General features: G+C 44.4%; 1 protein-coding gene across 1 annotated transcript; it reads right to left on the bottom strand.

Moving 5' to 3' along the window:
• Window positions 1-1097: 1097 nt before the first annotated feature.
• NUDT7 (nudix hydrolase 7) lies at window positions 1098-7561 on the bottom strand. Its single transcript, XM_081031946.1, has 4 exons — window positions 7444-7561; window positions 4399-4552; window positions 3457-3615; window positions 1098-2262 (listed from the first exon to the last, which is right to left on the bottom strand). The coding sequence occupies exons 1-4, from the start codon at window positions 7536-7538 to the stop codon at window positions 1894-1896; spliced, it is 777 nt and encodes a 258-aa protein (XP_080888072.1). The 5' UTR covers window positions 7539-7561; the 3' UTR covers window positions 1098-1893.
• Window positions 7562-23717: the final 16156 nt, after the last annotated feature.

The raw sequence follows: 23717 nt of genomic DNA, 5'->3' as shown, positions 1-23717 counted from the left end.
TCTGTTTCTTTTAATCACAGGGTGTTCAGCTAGGGCCCTGAACATAGACGTCATAAAATATGCCACTTAAAAAAAGGCGGGGGAGGACATAGTATCTCCATCGCTAAATATCCAGCCCCTTCAGCTGGGTGCCCATGATTGTCCTTCAGATTGTAGACTTCAACTGGGCCAACTCCTCTTATGTGGAGTTCATAGAAACAGTTGAGAAAGACGGCTTTCTGTACTGCCACAGAGGTCCACAATCGACTGGACAATCACACCACTGTCATACTGTAAACAGACATTTGCAAGTGACTAATTGTTCAGAAACAATTCAGGACTGTACATGCAAGCCCAAGTTATACAACGTTAGTGGGAAACCTTACCCAACATCTGCTTTTGTGATTGGAGCCAGATTTCTGCCGTTTCCACACTTATGGGTATAAAGCAGGAGAATGGATATTTTCCTCTGCCAATTCTCAGAAAATAAAAACCCAGCAGCAATGGACAGTTGTATGGCTGGTTGATGGGCTTAGTGTGGGCATGACATTTTCAGCTATAACGAAGGCTTATTAGAAATGGGTTGGCTTTCTGAAAATCTAGTAAGATGGGAAATTGCCATCAAACAGTGGAGATTACACCGCTTTACTCACCTGCTTCCCTGACCTCGTACAGGATGGTTAACACCCTAATTAAACAAAGAAACTCCTGTTCACTCTAAAACGTGATATATGGAGATGCCCATGTACAAACCATAGAATTCATGACATGCATTTCAGAATGTTTGCCTTTTTAACTTTTGAGGAGGGGCTTGTACTTGACATCAGGGTTTTCCTGCTGTCATCACCCTGAGGTAGATAACATTATTTCTCCTGATTGGTAGGCACACGGGCCCCTCATACTCCTCCTTTTCAGCAGCTCTGGATGACTGCCAAACTGCACCAACACACGAGGGCATCCTGTGCATGTCATAGAACCCTATGTTAGATGTCAGCTCATCCCAAATTCTAACTGCTGGCAACAACTCAAGTTTGGGTGAATACCCCTTAAGCCATTTTCAAGTGTTATGGTATATTATTTAGGATTATAACTCTGCTCAAGCAAAATGACCCTAAATTACAGTGGCAGAAAGAATTTTATTCTTCTCACATGTAATGGTCCCTATGAGCAGCCGAGGGTGGAGGGTTGTTTTGTTCCAGTCATTCAGAGATCCAAGCTCTTACCATCTTTTGGTTCTGCCATTCCTCTAGGAATTGTGCTCATCTGTATGTTCGAGGCTGGGTTGCAGATAAATCCATGTTGCCGATGATGGAAAGGGCAAAGACAGTCCAGGGAAGCTGGCTTATCTCTTAAATTGGAGATGACCTGCAAAGTCAACTTTCGCTCGCATCTCATTGGCCTAAACTAAGTCTGAGAGCCACATTTAGCTGCAAGGAATCCTGGGTAATGCTGTTTCTACCGGGGAGCTTTGGACTTAGCTTCCAGTCTACTGCCATGGAAGAAAGGGAGGATAGATTCTGATGGCTCGCCAGAAGTTTCTGTCACATGTAACAACAGACAGAAAGGGATATTACCTTTCGCAAATAAGATAAAAGCCACATGGTCATATATTCAACAAAAATTTATTAAATACCTACTATGTGCCAGATATTTTGTCTTGCATGTGTAAGACAAATAGTGTTAATATATTGGGGGCGGGGGGTGAAATTATGCAATATTAAAGACACATTTTCCATTTTTGAAAGACTTGCTCTTTCAGATAATAGAGAGTAAATGGAAATAAGGCAAGGTGTTTACAGTCAGATTGCAGGAAAAATATTTGTGCCTGTCAAAACCCAGCAGCTGGCATTATTGTTGTTCTGTGGATTTGCACACAAAAAAGCTGCTTAGTTATTTGCTTGTTGGTCTCATAAATCATAGCTTGCCTGTTGCATGTTTACGAAGCTTCAGGAAGATCTCTTCAGAGGATGCCATTAGATCGTTGAGATTAAAATCAACCTCAAAGGTGGGTTTTCTTTCCAAAATAATTAAGGCAACGAACACAGCAAATTTTGCAGTTATTCCTCTGATGTGGTAAGTCACACCATCTTCAGGGTTTGTGTACTCAAAGCAATGAATAATAAAATGACGACCAGATTGTGTCACGTGATTCTGGTGGTAGTCATGTGGATGCAAGAAATATTCCAGAGGCACCAGGAACACCTTCTTAACTTCATCAGGGTTAGGCTGGGCCTGGAAGTGGGGGTCTATAAACCCTGCAACTGGTGTTATCAATGTATCTGTCTAAAAGCAGAACACAAAATACACAAATTAAGAAGCGAAGAGATATTGTTTCAAATGCTGAAGTCATGCCAGTCCTATGTAAGCCAAGCACACAGGCTGAAACAGTCAATGCCTAAGGTGGGTAGGGAAAAGGAAGAAGTGGCTGCAGACGTAAACTCCATGTTCCCCATGACATGGGGGATGTCTCTGCCCTACCTGAGGCCGCCTCTGTGAGATGACTCTGAAAATGATTCTTTTGTGACCATAAATTGGCACAATCTGTTGGAATGGCAGCTTGGCATTATGAAACTATTATCCCTGTGACTTAGCAGTTGCATTTGTGTAGATCTGAATGATAAATTCCTACCGGTGAGAAAATATACAAGTACAGCAGGTGTTCGAATGACATTGTTTCCTTATAACATAGATGAGATGCTATGGGAACCTAAGTTTTGTTTATATCAGTTAGCCTACGGTAAAATTGGTTTCATGATACGTCATTTCGCTTAAAGTTGCAGAACCTACCGACAATGTTAAGTGAGGTCTTACTGCACAAGACTGAAGCATTATTTGCAACAGCCCCAAACTCTAGTTATCACTCCTCAATTGACGGACATTTAGGGTAGATCCATTATGAGAATATCCACATAACGGGATACTATGCAGCCCTTTAAAAAGAATGCAACAGATACCTCTCCCTATCAGTATAGACAAGGATATGCCATTTGTCAATAGAAGAGTGACATAGTATTAATTGTGCTATATTCCCATTTATGGGAAATCATATATATAATTATGTATAACTATTTTACATAAGATGTATGTTTACATGTGGGGAGATTTCTATTTACAATCAAAACTGCTTGCAAATGAATGTAGGGTGCTGTTAAGTGAAAGATTCTACTGGGAATTTTGAGGCCTGGGGTTTAGTATAGAAGCATCTATACTAACTATACGAGGGTTCAGACACAAGACCATGTTTGCAAACGACTGATGGAGTTCCCCTTTCATTACTGGATGAGGAACGAGTGGCTCAGATAAGAAAAGGGGCTTGCCCAAGGCCACTTAGCTCACAAGGGGCAAAGTCCACACAAGAACCAGTCTCTTGACTCTTAAGGATAGATGCTCAAAGGTCATATTTGGCCATCCTTTAGATAGTGGATCCATTGGGAGCTCAGGACAGTCTAGGAAACCCCGTTCCATTCCAACCCTTACATCAAGCAGACACGGCACCAGGCAGCAGACGACCTCCACCTGAGGAGGACGCAGCCCCACTTCCTCCTGGGCTTCCCGGAGAGCTGTGGCCACATCATCCACATCTGTAGGCTCGCACTTTCCTCCAGGGAAGCATACTTCACCGGGGGACCGTCTTAGCTGGATATTGAAAGAGCAGAGCTGCAATGTGTGATTCCAGTTTGGGGACCATATACTCATTCAACAAGTATTTACTGAACTTGTATTTTGTACCATAGACTATTCTTAACACTGTTGGTAATAATGGAGAGAACAAGAACAAAACAAAAAAATAGAATGTTTTCACTTGAATCATTTTTTAAAAAAATTTGAGAAGTTCTTTCACTTCTAATTTTTCTCTACTTGCCCCCAAAAGATACCATACACATTAAACAGATTTGCATTGATGGGGAGAAACAAAAAGCTGAAAGAAAGAATTAAAAACAAAAACCTGAAACTAATAATAAATAAAATAATTTTAAAAATTAAAAAATAATAATGAAAAGAGCAATGTGATCAATAGATAACTTTTACTGAGTGCTTACCATGTTTTGGGCATGTTGCTTCACAAGGATGTTTGTCACTGAGTCCTCAGAACAGTTTTATAAACTGTTGTGTTTTTTCAAATTGAGGTGAAATTCATACAACATAAAATTAACCATCTTAAAGTGAACAATTCAGCGACATTTAATATATTTATAATTTTATACAACTACTACCACCATCTAGTCACGGAACATTTTCATCACCCCGAAAGAAGACTATCCATAAAGCTCTTTATCCCAATCCCCCTCTCTCTTCCCTTACACTCTATCTCTGTGGATTTCCCTATCCTGGATATTTCCTATAAATGGAATCAGACACAATTCTGTGGGGTTTTCGAATGTTCTGAGATTTTAATGGCAGGATTTGTTGGTCACCTACCTTCTCTGACCGAAGGGTGAACAACAGATGAAGTTTTCCTTCTTTAGCCAACAACGGTAAAAGGATGGAATATTTATTAGACGACAAGTGAGAATATTTGGTCCCAACATCATACTTTTTTAAGCGGGTTTTAGCATCATCTATCAAACTGTTTCTAAAATGGAAACAAACCACACATTTTAGTCACCAGAGTTATGGTAAAAAGCTCCTTGTCCTGCCTTTGGTTCTGCTTTGTTGTGTATCTTCAGGTTTACCGTTTCGGAGTCTCAGTGTACTTTTCAATAACATGGCAAAAGTAATAATACCCAAATCACATGATTGTCGGCAAGATAAAATGAGGCAAAAGACTACAGTAGTAGTCCCCTCCCTTATCTGTGCTTTCGCTTTCCGCAGTTTCGGTTACCTACAGTAAACCACAGTCTGAAAATATAAAAAATTCCAGAAAAACACAATTTATACACTTTAAATTGCATGCTGTTCTGAATCGTGTGGTAAAAATCTCACACTGTCCAACTCCATTCCACCTGGGACGTGAGTCATCCTTGTATGCAGATTATCTAGGCTGTATGTGCCGCCTGCCCATGAGTCATGTAGTGGCCTTCTTGGTGAGGGGATGACTATTGTGGTGTTAGCAGTGCTTGTGTTCAAGTGACACGTATTTTACTGAAGAATGGCCCCCAAGCACAAGAGTAGTGATGCCGGCAATTCAGATATGCCAAAGAGAAGCCTTTGAATGCTTCCTTTGAGTGAAAAGGTGCGTACAGTACAATAAGGTACAGTACATTCACAAAACTTTTCTTACAGCATATTATAGTAATTGTTCTATTTTATTATTAGTTATTGTTTCTAATCTCTTACTGTGCCTAATTTATAATTAAACTTTTTCATAGGTAGGTGTGTATAGGAGAAAACACAGCGTATATAAGGTTCGACACTATCTATAGTTTCAGGCACTTACTGGGAGTCTGGGGACACATCCCCCAGATGAGGGGAGGACTACTGTACCAGGTACACAGTTTAGTACACAAGTTCATTTGAAACCTAAATTAAATTTAAATTATGGTAAACTATTCTTTTAACAATGCAATAGTTAAATGTTGAAATCCATAGTTATATTCAGGTAAGAGGTGTGCTGAGTAAGTCACTGTAAGGTCAGACCATTGTAAGGTTAAGGACTTTCTCTAAACCTGGCCCTTATGTCATGTTCTTAAGCATGCCATTTGTTATCAAACATTCAATCGCCTTACAACAGTGGTTCCCAAACTGTAGTAGCAACAGAATCACCTGGAGGACTTATTACAAGAGATTGCTGGGCCCACCCCCAAACCGTGACTTGCTAAGTTTAGGGTGGGGCCTGAGGGTTAGGATTTATATCAAACTCCCAAGCCATGGTGCTGCTGATGCTGTGGACCAGGGAACACACTGAGAACAATTACCTGATAACATGCAAGTATTTGGAAGTATAACCACAAATGGTGCCCTGCGTCCATGACTGAATTTGTTTTGGTTCTTCTGCAAGGTGTATGTGCTTGCCGGTTTGTGTAGTGAGTTAAATAGTGTCCGTCCCAAAACCTCGGAATGTGACTCTATTTCGAAATAGGATTTCTGCAGATGTCAGTAGTTTAGGAGTTAAGATGAAATCATCCTGAATTTAGGGTGGGCCCTGAATCCAATGACTGGTGTCTTGATGAGAAGAGAGGACACAGAGATAGATACGCACAGGAAAGAAGGCCATGTGAAGACGGACACAGAAACTGGATGTGATGCTGCCATAAGCCAAAGAACAGCAGAAGCCAGCAGAAGCTAGAAGAGGCAAGGAAGGAGCCTCCCCTAGAGACTTCTGATGGAGCCTGGCCCTGCCCACACCTTGATTTTGGACTTCTAGCTTTTCAAACTGTGGGAGAAGAAATTTCTATTGTTGCAAGCGATCCAGTTTGTGGCACTTGGTTATGACAGCCCAATAAAGTAACAGTTTGATTTTAATTTTTCTATGGGAAAGGCAGTTTCACATAGTGGGCAAAATCCGATGTTTAAGTCAGCCAGAACTGGTCTCAGAGTGTTTAGGAATGAGCTCCCTGCGGCCTCCTTTCCTCCTCTGTGGCATGCTTGAAGACGTCTGTGAGGATTTAAGGACACGGTTCAGACACTGTGGCTGGTACTCAGCTAGTGGCCAATGAATGGTGACTACTGTCATACTCGTCCTCCTCATTAGAGGAGTAGTTTGCAGGAGATATTTGCTATTTTTTGCCTCTTTCTCTATGGTAGGATGCTCACTGCGGTTAGGTAGTAGTAGAAAACTGCAAAAACGGCCAGAGGGGTGCAAACGACCAACCGGCTTGAACAGAATGATGGAATGCTGGCACTGGAGGGGACTGCAGCCTGCATCCTATGCACACAGGCCCACATCCGGGGTAGGCCAGGAGAGGAAACTGGCCTACCCAGTGCGGATGGACCCGAGCCAGCGCGGCTTCTAAGAGGCCCCCAGCACTGACCAGCGGGACCAGCAGAAGCCCAAGTCTGCAAAAAAACGTGCCTGTCCATATTAGGGGCCGGTCCTGGAAATAAGCACCATAAAAACACCAACAACAGTAGCAGTTACCGCGTTCTGAGCACGAGCTCATTCCACACTCTTTCCCTTGCTTTCCTCTTTAGCACGACAGCCCAGCGAGAGGAGCGCATTATCCCGTCCAGGCTCAGAGAGGTTACATAACTGAGCGACCCAAGGCCACTACTGGAAGTAGCTACGGAGGAACTTGGACCCAGCGTTGCCGGGTGCAGAGTGGTGGCTCCTGCGGCTGAACTCGGGAAGATGCCTGAGCGGGACAGGTAAGGTGGCTGGACAGGGGGAAACGCTTCGCCCTTGGCGAAGGGGCGTGAACCCAGGAAGATGGGTGTTCACTCAAGTTGGCCAAAGCCCGGCTCTGTTTAGGGCTGGGGAAGGTGCGCAGGGGCGGGCAAGGAGGTGAGTGCACCGGGCGCGGGCTCGGCAACAGCAATAGCAAGCAAAAGGCCCCGGCGCCGCGATCGAGGCCGGGGAGGCTTTACCTGGCTGGCTCCGGGGGAGAGGGTCGCGACATGGTTCGGGTCAAGTTTGTTTCCAAGGGTAGAGGCTCCTCCGAGGCGCTCGGCTGGGAACGCATGCGCAGACCGGCACTGGGCCTGGGGCGGGGGGAAGGGCGGGGCCGGGTGACGTAGGCGGAAGATGTGGGCGGGACCAGGCAGGGGGGGCGGGACCGGAGGGTGGGACTGTTGGAGGTTCAGGCCAGGCCTTCCGCGTGGCAGCAAGCCGTTTCTGGCACGTGACCCGCTCTGCCTCAAGAATGAGAGGCCTATGAGGGATCCCGATGCTGACAACGGTAAAAAAGGGGGCAAGGCACACCGAGACAAAGTGTAAATGCAGTGCTGATGACTTGAGAGGATTCTGACACTCGCGTTCACTTGCCAGGAGGTTGAGCTGGTTTAACTTTAATGAAGAGTCCTCGCGTGTTTACTGAGCACCTACTGTGTGCTGGGTGCAGATGCCACAGAACGCGGAAAGACACGTGGAGCTTACAGTCAAATGGGAGAGAGAGAGAGAGAGAGACATGCATCAAAACATTACATCGATAAAGCAGGGGCCTTTAGTCCTTAGGGAGAAATGTGACCAAATCAGATCCGAGAAGGCTTAGGAGAGAGAATGGAAACAGAGTGGACTCGAAAGCAGCTGTTCTCCAAGTGTGGTTCAGGGCCCGCAGCATCAGCACCACCCGGATGCTGTTAAAATACAGACTCTTGGGTCCCACCCCAGAGCTGCTGGATCCGAAATCCGGGATAAAGCCCAGGGATCTGTGCTGTAAGCGAATTCTAATGCTCGAGAGCCACTGCTCTAATATGTGGGGAAAGTTAAAACAAAGGGAAAGGGGCACGGGAGAGAGTTCTAGGAAGAAGGACAAGTTGGTATAACTACTCAGTGATGTGCAAAGACCCCAGAAGGGGCAGGACAAGAGCCAGTGAGAGAGAGCCTGATTGGAGGTGACACTTAAGAGGTCAGATTTCAGAGGCCTAAGGCCAGGCTGACTTCTCCATCCCTCACAGGAAGTGCAATGCCTGGGGCCCACAGTAATCTTAGGGGCCCACGAAAATGTTTTAATTTTAATTTCTTTTAAAATCAGAAGAAACTGAATATAATAATAAGCATGTTATAATAATAAATCCAGCCTGGATCATATTCATCTTTATACCAATGCAGTCATAAAATAGAATTCATTTTATTATTCTTATTTTATGGAGGAAGGGGTTCATAAAACCAAAATTACCTATGACATGCAAAATTCACAGTGTGGCACTGGGTTGGGGGAGAGTTGGGCCACAGGCCTTTAACACCACTGAGCTCAGATATTCACCTGGTGAGTCTGCCAAGGTTGGGAGAGGCAAAACCCAAAGCTTGATGACATCGCAATAATAACTGTGAGGGCCCTTCAGCCACATTAGTGTACTTAATTCTCTGAGCACCCCCATGAAGCAGGGTTATTTCCATAGAGGCATTACCATCCTCACTCTCCAGATTAGGAAATAATAAATGTCTTGCTTAAGTTCACACAGCTAAGGTTTAAGGTTAGATCATTCTGACCTCTGAGTTCATTTATTTCGATATCACCTCTCTGAAGCAACTGACCTGTGAATTATGTGGATCTGATTATGAAAGAGGAGATAAATTAACCCCTCATCTAATATCCATTGCATACTTCAATGGGCTAGGCACGTCTTAAATGTAGCAACTTGACCTCTAAGGCTGCTTAATCCATTGGGGTGGTAATAAACATGCCTCTTAGCTCTAGTAATGCAAAGCGTATTCTCTATATGAGAAGGGAAAGGAGAGTGGTTCAGAGGATTAAGCTGGGGGCTAAAAATTATTGTCTGGGGATTTTGGTTTCTCTTCTTGAGCAAACTGAGCAAACTGAGGCTCAGAGTGATCGAGTGCTTTGCCCAGGGTCACACAGCAGGTAAATGGTGGAGCCAGCTGTTGATCCCATTCACTGAGCTGCAGCTGGCACTCTGGTAGGTTTTGAGAGGTAGGTGGGATTTCAAGAGGCCAGAATGGGGATGATGGCATTCTGGGTAAAGGGAACAGAAGAAGCCAAACTTGGGTGAAGAGTCTTGTTCAGAGGGGCAGGTACAAGACTGGGACAACAAAAGCATTTTGCAGAGTAGAGCCCCAGAAAGAGGTAAAAAGGCTTTGGAAGCCACAGTCATATGGGGGTTGTCCTTCTTCCTAAAGGGAGAGGAATAACAGGTCTGTGTTTTCAGGAAGATGTCTGTGGAATCAGGGTGGGAGATGGATTGGAAGTGGAGAGAGACAGGAGCCAATCAGGGAGCTCTTCCAAAACTCTGGCCTCTCGGAATGTGTGTGTGTGTGTGTGTGTGTGTGTGTGTGTGTGTGTGTGTACACACACACAGATATATATGTATTGTATGTATGTATGTATGTATGTATGTGTGTGTGTATGGTATATACATATATGTATATGTGTGTGTATATCTCCAAAACTGAAAAACAACACAGGCTTCAACACAGGCTGCAATTAATGGGAAATATGTTTGGGGGAAATGACTTGTCTCTGTAGCTTTGTATACAGATTTGTTGGTAGTGACAAAATTCTGGAAAATATTTTGAAGAGAAGCAAAGTTGTAAAAAGGTTCAGGCCGGCCTGCGAAGTCAACACATCCGTGTGCAGTTCTCTCCTAGAAGCCCATCCCAGGGGCCTGGGTGGACCTTATCTGCGGTCCACCCACCTGGAACCTTTATTTGAACAGTCACTGATGGCCGGGCCTGGGTGTTGCTGAGATAAAGAAAATACCCACCAGCCTTCAGGAACAAAGGCTGTCTGGGGAAAAGACCTACGACAAACAATTAGCTTTAGTGCCAGATAAATGCTCTAATCCAGGAAAGGGGCTAAATGCTCTGGAAAGCAGGAGCAGCAGGCAAACAATTCTGCCTGGGAGCAGACAGTGGGGTCTAGGTAGGCTGTGGAGAGGTGATTAGGTAGACAATAGGCACCACTTAGCACTTAGCAGTGTTTCCTTCATTCCTTCCTCAATTTAAGGGAAGGTCTCTAAGCTCTTGGAGGGCAGTCTTGGGAGGGCCTCAGATTAAGTCTCACATATCCATCAGACTATAATGCTCATAATGTCTGTGTTGGGCATCCATCCTCCATCCACTTACCCTTCCTCCCCTGCCAAATCGGAGAGAGCTAAGGGGGCACAGCCTTCCCCCGCTTTTGAGGAGAGGAAGTTGAGGGACTTCTTTGAGGATTAGGCTTAAACAGGAATTTTTCTATGAATGGGTCAGGGTCCTCAGCATCAAAATCATCCGGGGGCTGCGTGGACAACTCACTGCCCCAAATCTCACCCTGCAGGTATTTCTCTCAGGGTGGAAATTCACCCAGGAACGTACACCTCTGAGTAAGCTTCTAGGTGATTTTGTTGTAAAAATTAGACACTGGTTTAAGTGCTCCAAGGAGAGATATTTGATGTTGAGAAGGCCGCCTCCCTGCCCCAGTGCCAGGAGGCACCACTCCTGGTATCATTGGAACAATCTTACTCTCTGGTCTTGGGAGTTGGTCCGTCTCAGGAGAGGCTCCAGGGGAGGTAAATGACTTGTTTTGTAGAAAGCAGAAAGTGGGCTGGAGGGGACAGATCCCTGCATAATATGGTCTTTGCTTTTTTTTTTTTTTTTTTTTTTTTTTAAGACCCATTACAAAGGAAAGAGCTTATGAGTTTGGGTCAGTGCATTCTCCCATTGATGTTCATCCTTGGCGAGGCATGGAGCTGGATGCTGGAAATGTAGAGGGACGTGACATTTGATTCTTGCTCTTGAAAGATTTGGTGTCAACTATGGTGCTGAGTGACTGTAGTTTGCATGAGATTCTCCTGGGGGCTGATTACACGTGTAGGTTCTTGGGTGGCAGCCTCAGGGATACTGCCGCAGATGGGGCCCAGGCATCTGCCTTTGCAACCAGACCCCTGATTGGGAACTTCTGATTGGTGATTCTGATGTAGCCTACACTTTGAAGGAGGGTGTGGGGTGGGGGGAGAAGTGGAACTTGAATCTGAAGAAATAAAATCAAAGAATGGAAATCAGCCATGCCCAGGAAGTCTAGATAGTCACTTTAGCTGAGAAGTCGGTGACCTGAGACAGCCCTTGATTTCTGGCAGTAAATGTGGGCTGAGAACTACAGGTTAGACACAGATTATGGACAACATCCTTCTAGAACTGCCCTGGATTACAAAAATGTAAATTGCTGGGGATTTCTTTTGGGGCACTGCAAATGTGATTTTTCAAAGTTAATTCACGGTGTTTTTCATCCGTGTATAATTTTCACTGTGTAACAATAAAACAGTGATATATGTTGCATATTAAAATGCCTTAAATCTCTGAGTGTCCATGAGCCAGGCCTGCCGAACACTGACAAGAAACAGTGGGCGCGCGTCCTTCACATATTTCATACCATTGTTGGTTCTCATTTCCGTGCACCTTTAGAAATGAGCTAAAGATTAGTTATGTCTGATTCCTTTGCTGTCATGTAATCTCTGTGTAATGGAACAATCGAGTAGGTTTAATTACCAATAACAACTGTGCTGGGAAATTTGTGATCTAAATGAAGGTTCAGCCTAGGATGTACGTAATGGCATGACTATGCCGCACAATGAGGCGCAGTCTGGTCTCAATTAGCTTGTGAATTAGTTGTGAAATTGGCTTAAGATTTTCCAGCGCATGGAGGAAGCACAGTGGCTGTGGAAGAAGCACAGACTCCTCTCTCCAGGGAATTACCCTCTGAGTGCTCACCTTGGCCTTGGACCTGCCCACCAGGACCTCACAGCTCAACCCTGGTTAAACTCTTGCTTTCATAGATTGGTGAAGGGAGGTGGAAACACATCCCTCCCCAAATCCAGACTCCACCACTTACTTGGCTTGGGGCCTTGTCCAACCCATTTCATTACACCTCTGCCATCTGTGCTCTCCTCTGGCGTGCAGCCTTTCCTGGTGTTATCTGGGATAATAAATACCACCGGATGGGCAGAGAGACCGACAGGCCCTTTGAGAAGGATGCTTTCCGTTTGCTATTGAACTCGGATTTCCCACTTGTCCTATAGCTGGCCATCTTAAGTTGGCCACAGTACTGTGGTTGGGAGGGTGGGGTGGGCATTGGTCGTTGCTTGAAGTCTTCAGTGGAAGCCAGAAAAGAAGGCAGGATGTCACGGAGTGATTGCAGCTCTGATGCTGGAGGACTGTCCTAGCAGCACTGCCCAGTAGAGCTCTCTGCAACGATGGAAATGCTCTGCTACCTGTGCTTTCTGACACAGTGGCCACGAACCGAATGTGGCTGTTGAGCCCTGGAAATGTAGCTCGTCTGACTGAGTAACTCAATTAAAAATTGTATTTACTTTTAGGTAATTTAAATAGCCACATGTGTTATAATTTCTAAGTCCCATCCTGCCACTTTCTTGGAACTGTCAGCTCAAGTCCTCCACGAAGGGTGCCATATATTCCTGCTTAAACACATACTTTGGGCAAAGTTCTTAGAGGTTTCTTCCCAGGATGTGTTGAAGGGACGGAGGATGAAAGCAAGTGTCATTAATTCTTTTCTCTTACAAACAAACAAACAAACAAACAAAAACAATAGTAAGTGGTTATCGCCAGTAGGCAAGCACTCTTACCCCACCTGTCATTTAAGTGAGGGATTTGAAACAGGCCTTTATATTTACCCAAGACAATAAGCTGTTAGCAACAAAAGGGAATATTTCTTTATGCCTGTTACGTGGCATGAGCTGTGTTATGTGTTGGACACAATGATCGGATGCCATAGCTGTCTTTACAGAGTTAATATTGTGGAAGGGGAAATACAGTATTTCCCCAAATGTGTTCCAAGTGACCCTGGACTTGTGAAGTGCCCTGTCGCAGGGTGCTAATGTCAAATGCATTTGGGGGTGGCTGCATTTGATACCTCCTCTCACAGGTATATAATCTGTTAACATGGTTAAGTTTCCACATGTTGTTTAGTCCTACTTTCCTCTGAGGGACTCAGCCAGCCACAGAGTTCTTTTTGCCCAGTAATCCCCACTGACATTGATCTGCACTGGCGTTTTTGTGCAAGGTGCATTAGAGTCACGGGTCGGTGTATAGGGGAAGGATGGATAATTTCTCCTAGAGATAAAGTTTCCTTCATCTCATGCAGAAGCCTGGTGATGCTGCCCCAACTAGTACCTACAATACTGCCATTCCTTGATTCTCTGCCTCCCCCACTAAAATCTAAGCTCCAGGAGAGAGGGAGCAAAGCCTCTTTTTCTCACTGCTGTGGCCTCAACACCCAGGTAATCAATACGTATTTCTTGACTAGATATAGATATGAGAAGAAGCGTTTCAACTGGGCTTTGAAGTAAAGGAACAATTTTGATGGGCTGGCGTGAAGGTGACGCTCATTCGAGAAGGGAGGAGAGGCACAGAAGAATAAAGGCACTGGGAGCACCATGTAGAAGCTGGCTTTGGTTAGAGAAAGGTGGGACCCAGTAGTGAGAGACAACAATGCAAGGACACATCCATGAACAGGGAGAGAGAGGACAGCTGGCTCCCTTCACAGGAGCAACTTCTAAGTGGAGCGACATGATTGAGGTCTTTTCATGCCTTGAGAGGGTGCTGGGTTCTCTCCTGAGGAAGAGGCAGTGGGGGTTGTGGCCACAGTCTATTTTCTGGCATTCTGGCTAGGTTACCAGCCCACAATACATCCACTGATATGCTTTTAGAAAATTTTAGCATTGCTTTTAGAAAACGTTACAAGATTGTGCAGTCAAAGCGAGCGTGCTTCAGTTTATCTACATGGAAGCACAGTGCATGCATAGCATAAAACATGCACCCCCAGGAGCTCTCAGAGGATGCCATCCTCATAAACATGTCTCCCCAGGACATTCATTGAGGAGGTGAGTCATCTCTCTGGGAAAGGGCATGGGCTGCCAGCCTGTATTTCCTTTCTGCTTTGTCATTCAGAATACAGATGTGCTGTAGAGGCAGGCATAAAAAGCAGAGCGTGTTTCTTTTGACATTGTTTTTCTTCATCATTAAACATACATTTTGTTCCCCAAATAGATGCTGGGCAGCTAACTAGCTTAATTGTATAGCCTCACGGGAAATGAGATGTTTATAGTTTCTACAATGTGAATCTTCCTCTGACCTTGTGTAGAGATTAAAATGTACATCCTGTTTAATACAGGTAAAAGTGTATTCCTGATTGTGCCCTCTATCACGGCAGCCCCAGGGGTGCTGGTTTCTCTTCCCTAACCCTCTGCTAAAGTCATCGGAGTTTTACACTCCTCACTCCAACCCACGGTCATCACCAATCACCACTTACGCCGAGGGCCTATGTGTGAAGCGTCGTAGCAAAGCGTGTTCATTGCTTTATGTGGTTGGGCTTAATTCATCCTCATAACCGCTCTCCCAGGTAGAGATGCTTTTCTTTCCTTTTGCAGATGAGCATGCAGAGGCAGAGAGCAGATAAACAACTGAGTATCACAGGGCAGGTATAGATGGAGCTAGGATTTGAATAAAAACCATTTCATTCCATTGTCAACATCTGTTCTGTGACATTTTGATCCTTATTGAACATGCTTTTTATCCTTTTTATGTCTATTTTTGTGTCTATTTCATTGCCACTCAATATATACATATATACCTATACATATGTGTGTGTATAAAAGCCCTCAGATGTCCTTTATTTGTAATGTACACTCTGCCTATTTAAAAAAAATGGTTTAAGGTGTTTGCCTGATTTTAAAACTAAAAGCAACAGGAGAACATGAATCGTATGCATGGGAAATGGGAGGAAATTGTAACAGAAGCTGAGGGCAAGATGGCAAGATGCTTCCTGCACTTAAGTTTATCTTTGAACTTCCAGGTAGCCAAGGGAAGGAAACAAGAAGGCTCTTCTCTTTTTCATCCCATGTGTACATCTTGCTAAATGTTTCCAACTTACGTTTTCCTTGTAGCGTGTCCACAGATGATGGGCTCTTCTAATTGGTGATGAAAACCAGGTCCCCATCTCTCTCAGTAGGACAGAAGAGAAAAGGAGAATAGGTCAGTAGCTAAGACTTGATGCTATGCTAACCCCTGGGGGGTGGGGGCATCATGTGTGTGTGTGTGTGTGTGTGTGTGTGTGTGTGTGTGTGTGTGTGTGTGTGAGACTAATGCTCTTTTCAGGGACTTGACCTTACAAAATCCTCACTGGCTGTAGTCCAGGACTCATTCCAGTACATAGAGAAGGCTCTACAGAGATTCTCTCTCAGAGATTGAGCTCCATCCCCGATAACATCTGATTTAATTACAACATCCAATGAAAGGCATATGTAATCAGAGAGAGCTTTGAAGAAATGACAGGTGACTAGCATTGTTATCAGAGTACTACACATGGGTTGCGTCTGAGTGCCCTGGAGTCAGATGGGACAGGGTTAAAATCCTGCCTCAGATAGGTTATAGGTTTGTGCTGGCTAAATAAATAACGGGACCACCTCACAGGCTATTTTAGAACCAGTTGATATGATATATGTAAAATAGGGAGTCAGTACCTAGCACATAGCCTTCCCTTGGCTACCTGGAAGTTCAAAGATAAACTTAAGTGCAGTGAACATCTTGCCACCTTGCCTTCAGCCTCTGTTACAATGTCTTCCCGTTTCCCATGTATATGATTCATGTTCTCCTGTTGTTTTTAGTTTTAAAATCAGGCATCCCTCTAAACCATTTTTTTAAAAATAGGCAGAGTGTACATTACAAATAAAGGACATCTGAGGGCTTTCGTATACACATGTATATAGGTATGTATGTATATATTAAGTGGCAATGAAATAGACACAAAAGTAGACATAATAATAGCGTCATGCATGCTGATCTATAGTGATCTTATTATTGATTGTTGATCTTATTATTATAACTTATGAAGCTTATGGGGATCCAAATGCAACACATTTGTACTGCATGTAGAGACATTACTATTGTTCACCAATTTCTAGTTTTCTTTTTCTTCCTGGACATATGAGAGGCTACTCTTCCAGCTTCTCTTGTAGCTAGTCAGAGTCAAGGACTTGCTCTAGCCAGTGAAATCTGAGTGGAAGTGATGTGTGTCACTTCCAGTTGAGAGAGTGAAAGAGCCTCAGCTAAGTCTCCAATTTCTGTTCTGTATCAATATCCTGAAGCTACAGGTTGAAGTAGCTGTGTCTCAAGATGGTGGAGCTCTATAAGCCTGGGGTCCTGAGTGACTGCATGGACCAGGCTACTCTCCCCGCCCACACCACCCCCACACACCATGCTGGACATGTACTGCGAGCATGAAAGGGAAAAAACAAACTGAAAATTTCTATTTATTTTCTAGTTAGCCCATTCTATCCTGAATAATACAAATTTCCAGTACCCAGAGTCAGATTTGATATAGTGGAAACAAACATCTCAATTTCTATTGAAATTAAACTGAGGACTCATAAAATTATGATACTAAGCTTGCTTGCATCCACTGAGAAATTATAACCTTGCACCTAACAAATGCTGAGGTCATGTTAATAAGAGTGAGAGATTTTTTCGGTAATGCTACATATTAAGCAGTTTTCATTTCTATTATGTTGTTTCATTTAGATCTTGGAAATGCTTGTTAGAGTCAAGTGTGTATTTCACCACAAATCTATCAAGTAGTACAAAGCCTACATATGCAAATATGTATGTGAGGGTGTGTGTGTGTGTGTGTGTGTGTATATACATATATATATGTAACCATATATACAGAGAGTGTCAAAAATGTATATACATTTTAAGAAAGGAAAACTACATTAAAATTGTAATACTCAATATATACTGATAACAAAAGATGAATACAAGTCCCATTTGACTTCTGCAATTACAAGAGGGGCTCAAAGTGCCATCAGTGTCCGGGCACTTCTGATTACGGAAAACTACTGCTTGAGCAATGTTGACCAAAGTGTCCACTTGTATACAATTTTTTGGTACCCCCGTTATATACATACATACATACATACATACATACATACATTCATACACACACATACACATACACATACACATGCATATACACATATTTGATAGTTACGTACTCAGGCTAACAGTAAATCTGGATAAAGATGGATCTTGGGGGGGGGGGGTCTGGCCTGTGGCTTTAAGAATGCTACCACGCAATCTACCATTTTGAGTTGCTGAGAGAGGATTTGTCAGGAAGGGATTCTGCGTTGCCCTCGCCCTCCACTCCCCCCATTCCTGTAGCAAGTACATCAGGATTTCTTCCCTCATCTGGAAGTGAGGCAAAATCTCCCGCAGAAGAAAAAATAAAACCATAATTGAAGAAGAGTAAAGGAGAATATACTGCGTCCCGGTGAGTGTGGTTCAGACTTCAGCGTGCGTCATCATCACTGGGAGATGTTATTCAACACAGATTACTGGGCTCCACCCTCAAGTTTCTGATTCAATTAGGCTGGGGTGGGGCTGAGAATTTGCTTTTCTAACAGAGATGCTGCTGCAGCTGCTGTCCAGGAAGCACACTTTGAGAACCATTGTTCTAGAGCCTTCTTTGTCCAAATGCAGTCAACGGATTAACAGACTCTGCATCACCTGGGAGTCGGTGAGGCATGCAGGGTCTCAGGCCCCACCCCAGACCTACTGAATCACAACCTGAGCGTCACCACGACTCCCCGGTGGGTTGTATTCACAGTGACGTCTGAGAAGTGTCACATCGGAGGAAAGAGAAGCCTTTTCTGGCACAACAGGAGCTTTTGAGAACTCCGCTGCTACCAGTAATGGGTCAGGCTCCCTCGTGTCTGCCAAGTTCAGGCATTGTCTGTTTCCACTGCGTGATCACACTGAATGGGTTTTCATGATCCTCGAATCCCCAGGTGGAAGTGAATGTCCCAGATCTGAGTGCCCGTGATGCGTTATTATCTGTACCACGCCGCGGTGGAGGTTACAGAACTTCCACAGCGCGGGGTACGCGGTGGGGCCGGCCAGCTCTGAGTCCTGGCCTCACTCCTCCATCACTCTGACTTGGGACAAGATAATCTCCCTAGGCCTACTTTTAAAGGGGGCCTGATGACCGGATTTACCTCTTAGAATAGTTGAGTATTGTTACTGTGCATAAAATTCTTAGAACAATGGTGGGCATATATAATGATAAGTATTCCCTAAACAATCGTTCGTAATTCTCCTGTGAAGCTTTTCAAGTCTCAGCATCTATCGTGATGTATTGTATGGATGTCTGAACACAAACTGTGAGCTGTGCTGATTGCTGAACTTGCAAATAAGTGTCTCATCCATCTCTGTATCTCGCTAGCACTTAGCACAAGTCCTCTAGCACTTACATGGTCACTAAGTATTGGCTGAATGAATGAACATGAAGTGTGTGCATTGTCTGGCTGCTGGCTCTACCCAGCAGGCTGGGATGTGGGATGGCTCAATGAGAGAGAGCCAGTATAATCAAGCAGCAGGTGATCTCCCCAGTCTTCCTGCTCTTGTAGCAAACTCTCCATCAGAAAGAACCAAGTCAAGGTGCTGTCCAAATTCCAGTGGTACATCAGGGTTAAAAGACACACCCAGGACGAGACAGCCTGGGAGGAAGGGCCAGATCCCAAGGGATATGGGGAGCTGAATCAAAATGCAGCCCTGGGCTGGCTGCCTCCCCTTCCCTCCCAGGGGTAAATGGATTAGGTTTGTCAGGTCCTGAAACTCACCTACCCACACGGCTGCCATATCTCCGCTCATCACTTCCCCTTTCCACTACCAACACCTCCCCTTCTAACATCCTGGTTAAATACTGATGTAAGAAAACCCCAGGGAGGGTCCCATTATGGACAGCTGTGACACCACAGACTCTAAGACTGACACTTAGTTTGACTCCAGATTCTTCCTTCCTTGAGGGTAGGAATTGGCCATTTTCTTCACTTCCTGACAAAGACTTTCCTGGAGCAAACTTTTTCAGTCAGGCTCCCCAGAGCTCCTCCTCTTCTACTAAGCCTCTATCTCAGCCCTTCTCCTGTCTTTGGCCTGTCTAGCTCCGTTTTACCAAGAATCCTGCTAAAGCAGGTTAGTGAGGATTCCTCCAGCCTTGATATCTGATCAAGTTCCTCATCCCCCCACCTTCGATGTGCAAGTCCTGGGCCTGCCTTTGGCAAGAATCCCTTATATGTTTTCTCTTAGTAATTTTTCATCCGCTGACCCTCCACGCTCTGCTGGTTGGCTGTGAACCCCCAGCTGTCTTTGCAGTTGAGCCCGATCTCTCTCCTGTATGAGGATAGTTTTGACACCTACTGCAATAGTCCTGAATAAAGTCTTTCTTACCATTTTAACAAATGTCAGAACATTGTTTTCTTTAACACTCCCCAGACCAAAGCACAGCGTGCGGCCCATGATAACGTGACATATATGAGTGAAGAGTGTTTGGATTCAGGGAGCTCTGCCCCTTTCTAGCTGTGTGACCCTAGGCAGATTATTTAACCTCTCTGAATTGCAGTTTCCTCATCTGGAAAATGGCAGTGGTAGTTATGCCTGCCTTCAAGAGTTGTTTTGAGGATGAAGTGAAACTATGCATGGAATGCATTTAGCACCGCCTCTGGCACCTGTGTGCTAGGAAGAGCTGAGGGGAGAAGGGACAGATCTTACAGGGCTTTATCCACCATATCAAAGAATTGGGAATGGAAGCCTCCATTTCAGACTAAGCGGTATGAGCATTAGAAGCAGTTCCCTGAAGATTCTCTCCTTAAGCTGCCTTTTCGCTGCCATGTTTCTGAAAACTGTGTTTATGTGGCAGCTGCTGCAAGGAAGCTTTGTGTTTTGTGATTACTTGTCTTCTCTACCAGCTGTCGGTTCCTCCTTGAACTCTGTTTACCTAATTTGGTTACGCAGACAAATGGGCTTTGATATGATAAATGGTCCATGAAAGGAAAAGGCTTCTGCACATAACACTAATTTCCATTCTATCTGGGGAATAAAGAAAAAGGTTGCCAGCTGTGGAAACCCAGGAGATTAGAAGCAGATTTCTGATTGTCAGCCTGCTGGGAGATAATCTTGTCAGCAAGACCTGCGGAAGTAGTAATAATTTGCAATTATGTACCAGCCTTTCTCTTAGGACACATAAATGCTTTTAAAATATGTTCCTAACACTCTGTGGGGTAGAGATGCTGGGATATTATCATTATGCAATTAAAAAGTCATTTAACAACAACAACAAAAAAAAACCTTAATCATCTTTCCCATGCTTCCCATTTGGGAAGCTTCTCATATCAGTGGTTTGGGGAAGGAAATGTCACCTGATCATGATACATGAACACCTCAAAGCTTGGTGCGTGCATGTGTTTTTCTCCACTGGCCTATTTGTTAAATATTGGAGCAGTGCATCTCCGGTTTCTTTTCTAATACATCTGCACCACAGATGTATTCGAACAAAAGTACTGTATCCTTCAGAACCAGCCATGCCTTGGTGAGTCCAAGAGAAATAATGGTGATCCCATCTTTGCTCAAGTCACTTCAAGAGCTTCCTACGTAGAGCTTGGCTGAAGAGTGTGATACTAATGGGAGCTGAACAAAGCGTATCCTTTCCCTGTTTCAAAAATCATTCTAGAACTGAGACCAGGACGCTGGTCGACTAGTCATGATACTAACTTCTGTGCCACGGGTATAGAGCCCTGGTAGGAGCCCTGAGAACTGTAGGCTCCAATCCTGGTTTTGAAAGCGACTACTCCTGTATGACTTTAGGAAGATGATTTAACCTCTGAAACTTTTTTCCCCCTTTATCTAAAATGTCTACCTTCCAAGAGTGCTGAGGATACCAGATGAGATAATGTTAAGTAAAAAGCAGTTTGAACCATGAAGGTTTGCAAACCTTCTGGGGAAGGATTTTTTTTATCTGGGGAAGGATTTTTATCATGTTGTTTGGGACGGAAACCTAAAATCAGGCATTCTGACCCCTTTACTATGTGGACCCAGAAATAAACATTTACCGCATCATCCAGGCCTGCTCTCCCTAGAACTGGAGGGGCAAGTGCGTGGTATACACACTCTCTTTCTCTCTGATCATGCCCTCAGCACCACTGATATTCATCATTCAGACCTGAGTCTGTCTCAGTGCAGTACTCTTGACAGCCAGTTATAATTATGACAGTTCAGTTATACCGGTCCTCTGAAATGCAATGAAACCTGCATGGATCTCTGACTCCTCCATACCTAGTCTGAGGCCCCTGAAAGATACAAAAGGAGGGGCCAGAATGACTATGTAGTTCCCACCCAGCAAAGCCTTCTTTCGCTCAAGAAAGGATTTTAGTCCCTGGGGAGGGGCCCTGTTAGGGAGGGTGCCAGCCATGGTGAGGCTCAGCAAACACTTTCCGTGTTTTCTAGCCCTGCCCTGAGGACCTATAGGACTAGTGCTGGCCTAGTCACAGCCTTTGTACAGAAGTGGCCTGTGTCACTTCTGGGCCAGAGTACTTAGGAGCCTCCTGGCAGCTCTCCCTTGCTCCTACTACCGAAAAGACCATGCGTCCTGCATCACACAGCTATATAAGATAGTAAAGTCTTCATTATCTCAGGCTCCCAGGGGTTGCATATTAGTTTGCTTGGGCTGCTGTAAATGAGGTGTCTCAAACAGAGCAGCTTAAGTAACAGAAATGTGTTGCCTCACGGTTTTGGAGCCTAGAAGTCCAAGCTCAGGGTGTTGTCAGGGTTGGTTCCTTCTGAGGGCAGTAGGGAAGACTCTATTCTGTGCCTCTCCCCCAGCTTCTGGTGGTTTGCTGCCAATCTTTGCTGTTCCTTGGCTTGTAGAAACATCACCCCAACCTCTGCTTTCATCCTCACTTGGCTCATTCTCCATGTGCATGTCTGTCCCAAGCTTCCCGTTTTTATGAGGACACCAGTCCTATTGGATTAGTGACTCACCTACTTCAGTAAACCTCATCTTAACTAATTACATCTATAACTATAACTTATTTGACCTTACTGCCAAATAAGGTCACATTCTGAGGTACAAGGAGCTAGGACCTCAGTATATAAATTTCTAGGGGACACAATCCAACCCATAAGAGACAGTATTAACCCACATTGGATGTGTTGCATGAACGAAAAATAAGCTTTTGTCTTAAGCAACTGAGGTTCGGGGATTTGTTACATCAGCATTGTCTTGTCCTAACTAACGCCGGAAGTTTAAATGATCTGCACCCAGGAGGTCCTCAGCTTGCCCGTAAGTGGGCTTGAAGTTGATATCAGCATTTCTTCTGTGAGGTGGGCTCTCCCAGACAGGTACGACTACCTTAGAGGTTGTGATGGTTGACTTTCACACAGCCTCTTAGCACCAGCGCTAACTGGTTGGCTATCGAAAGGACTGAACGAGTTCTCCATGCCTGACCTAACTCTCTGCGAAGAATCGCACAGCAAAGGGAGGAAGAAAAGGAATATACTAGTTTCTTGGGACCAAAGGGTGCGTACTCCATTTGTGAGCACTACTGGGTTTCAAAGAAAGGTCTCCAGAAATCTTCTAGTTCAAGTGATTTACTTTTAGAGGGGGAAATTGGGATCTTGACAGGTGAGGTGGCTACTTGTTCAAGGTCGCGGATTTCCTATGAGTCAGAGCTGGGACTGGGACCTTGGTCTCCTCATCTTCCAATCTGGAGAGGGATGTTGAGGCAGATGATAGTGGCCAAATGCATGACGTTGCTTTGAGCACTGCTATAGTTTGAATGTTTGTGTCCTCCCAAAGTTTATGTGTTGAAATCCTAAAGTCTAATGTGTTGTTATTACGAGGTAAGGCCTTTGGGAAACCATTAGGTCATGAGGGTGGCACCCTCATCAATGGGCTGAATGCTCTTATAAAAAAGACCCCACAATGCTCCCCAGTCCTTCCACCATGTGAGGACAAAATGAGACGTCTGGGGAAGAGGGTCCCCGGCACCCCGATCTGGGGCATCCAGCCTCCAGAACTTTGAGGAATAAGTTTCTGTTGTTGATAATCCCCCCAGTTTGTGGTATTTTGTTATAGTAGCCCCGACAGACTCAGACAAGCAAGCAGCTCATGCTTAAGCGACGGACATCAGTGAAAGCACGACTTCCACAAAACTGAACGCAAAAGAGACGTCTCTTGCAGTAATAACAATTGAAAGCTTGAAACGTGCCTACTGTGAATTGAGGTCTGCTGTAGTTTTGAAGACTTAGGAGAAAAAAAATAATGTTGTTGATAATGATTGCATGTTGACACAATAGATATATGAAGTAAAATGAAATATATTAAAGTTAATTTCTTTGGTTTCTTTTTACTTTTTTAAAA

Source organism: Rhinolophus hipposideros (assembly GCF_964194185.1).
Source record: "Rhinolophus hipposideros genome assembly, chromosome: 21".
NCBI classification, from domain to species: domain Eukaryota; kingdom Metazoa; phylum Chordata; class Mammalia; order Chiroptera; family Rhinolophidae; genus Rhinolophus; species Rhinolophus hipposideros.
The sequence above is the reverse complement of the archived record's forward strand: the minus strand, read 5'-3'. Positions and strand labels throughout refer to the sequence as shown.

What these genes read in the sequence shown, in the direction of transcription:
- NUDT7 (XM_081031946.1), bottom strand. Translation starts at nt 7,538, where the DNA reads ATGCGTTCCCAGCCGAGCGCCTCGGAGGAGCCTCTACCCTTGGAAACA. An exon ending in TCTCCCCCGGAGCCAGCCAG is followed by an intron (nt 4,553 to 7,443) that starts GTAAAGCCTCCC and finishes TTTCCATTTTAG; the next exon opens with AAACAGTTTGATAGATGATG. An exon ending in TGGTGCCGTGTCTGCTTGAT is followed by an intron (nt 2,263 to 3,456) that starts GTAAGGGTTGGA and finishes TTCTGCTTTTAG; the next exon opens with ACAGATACATTGATAACACC.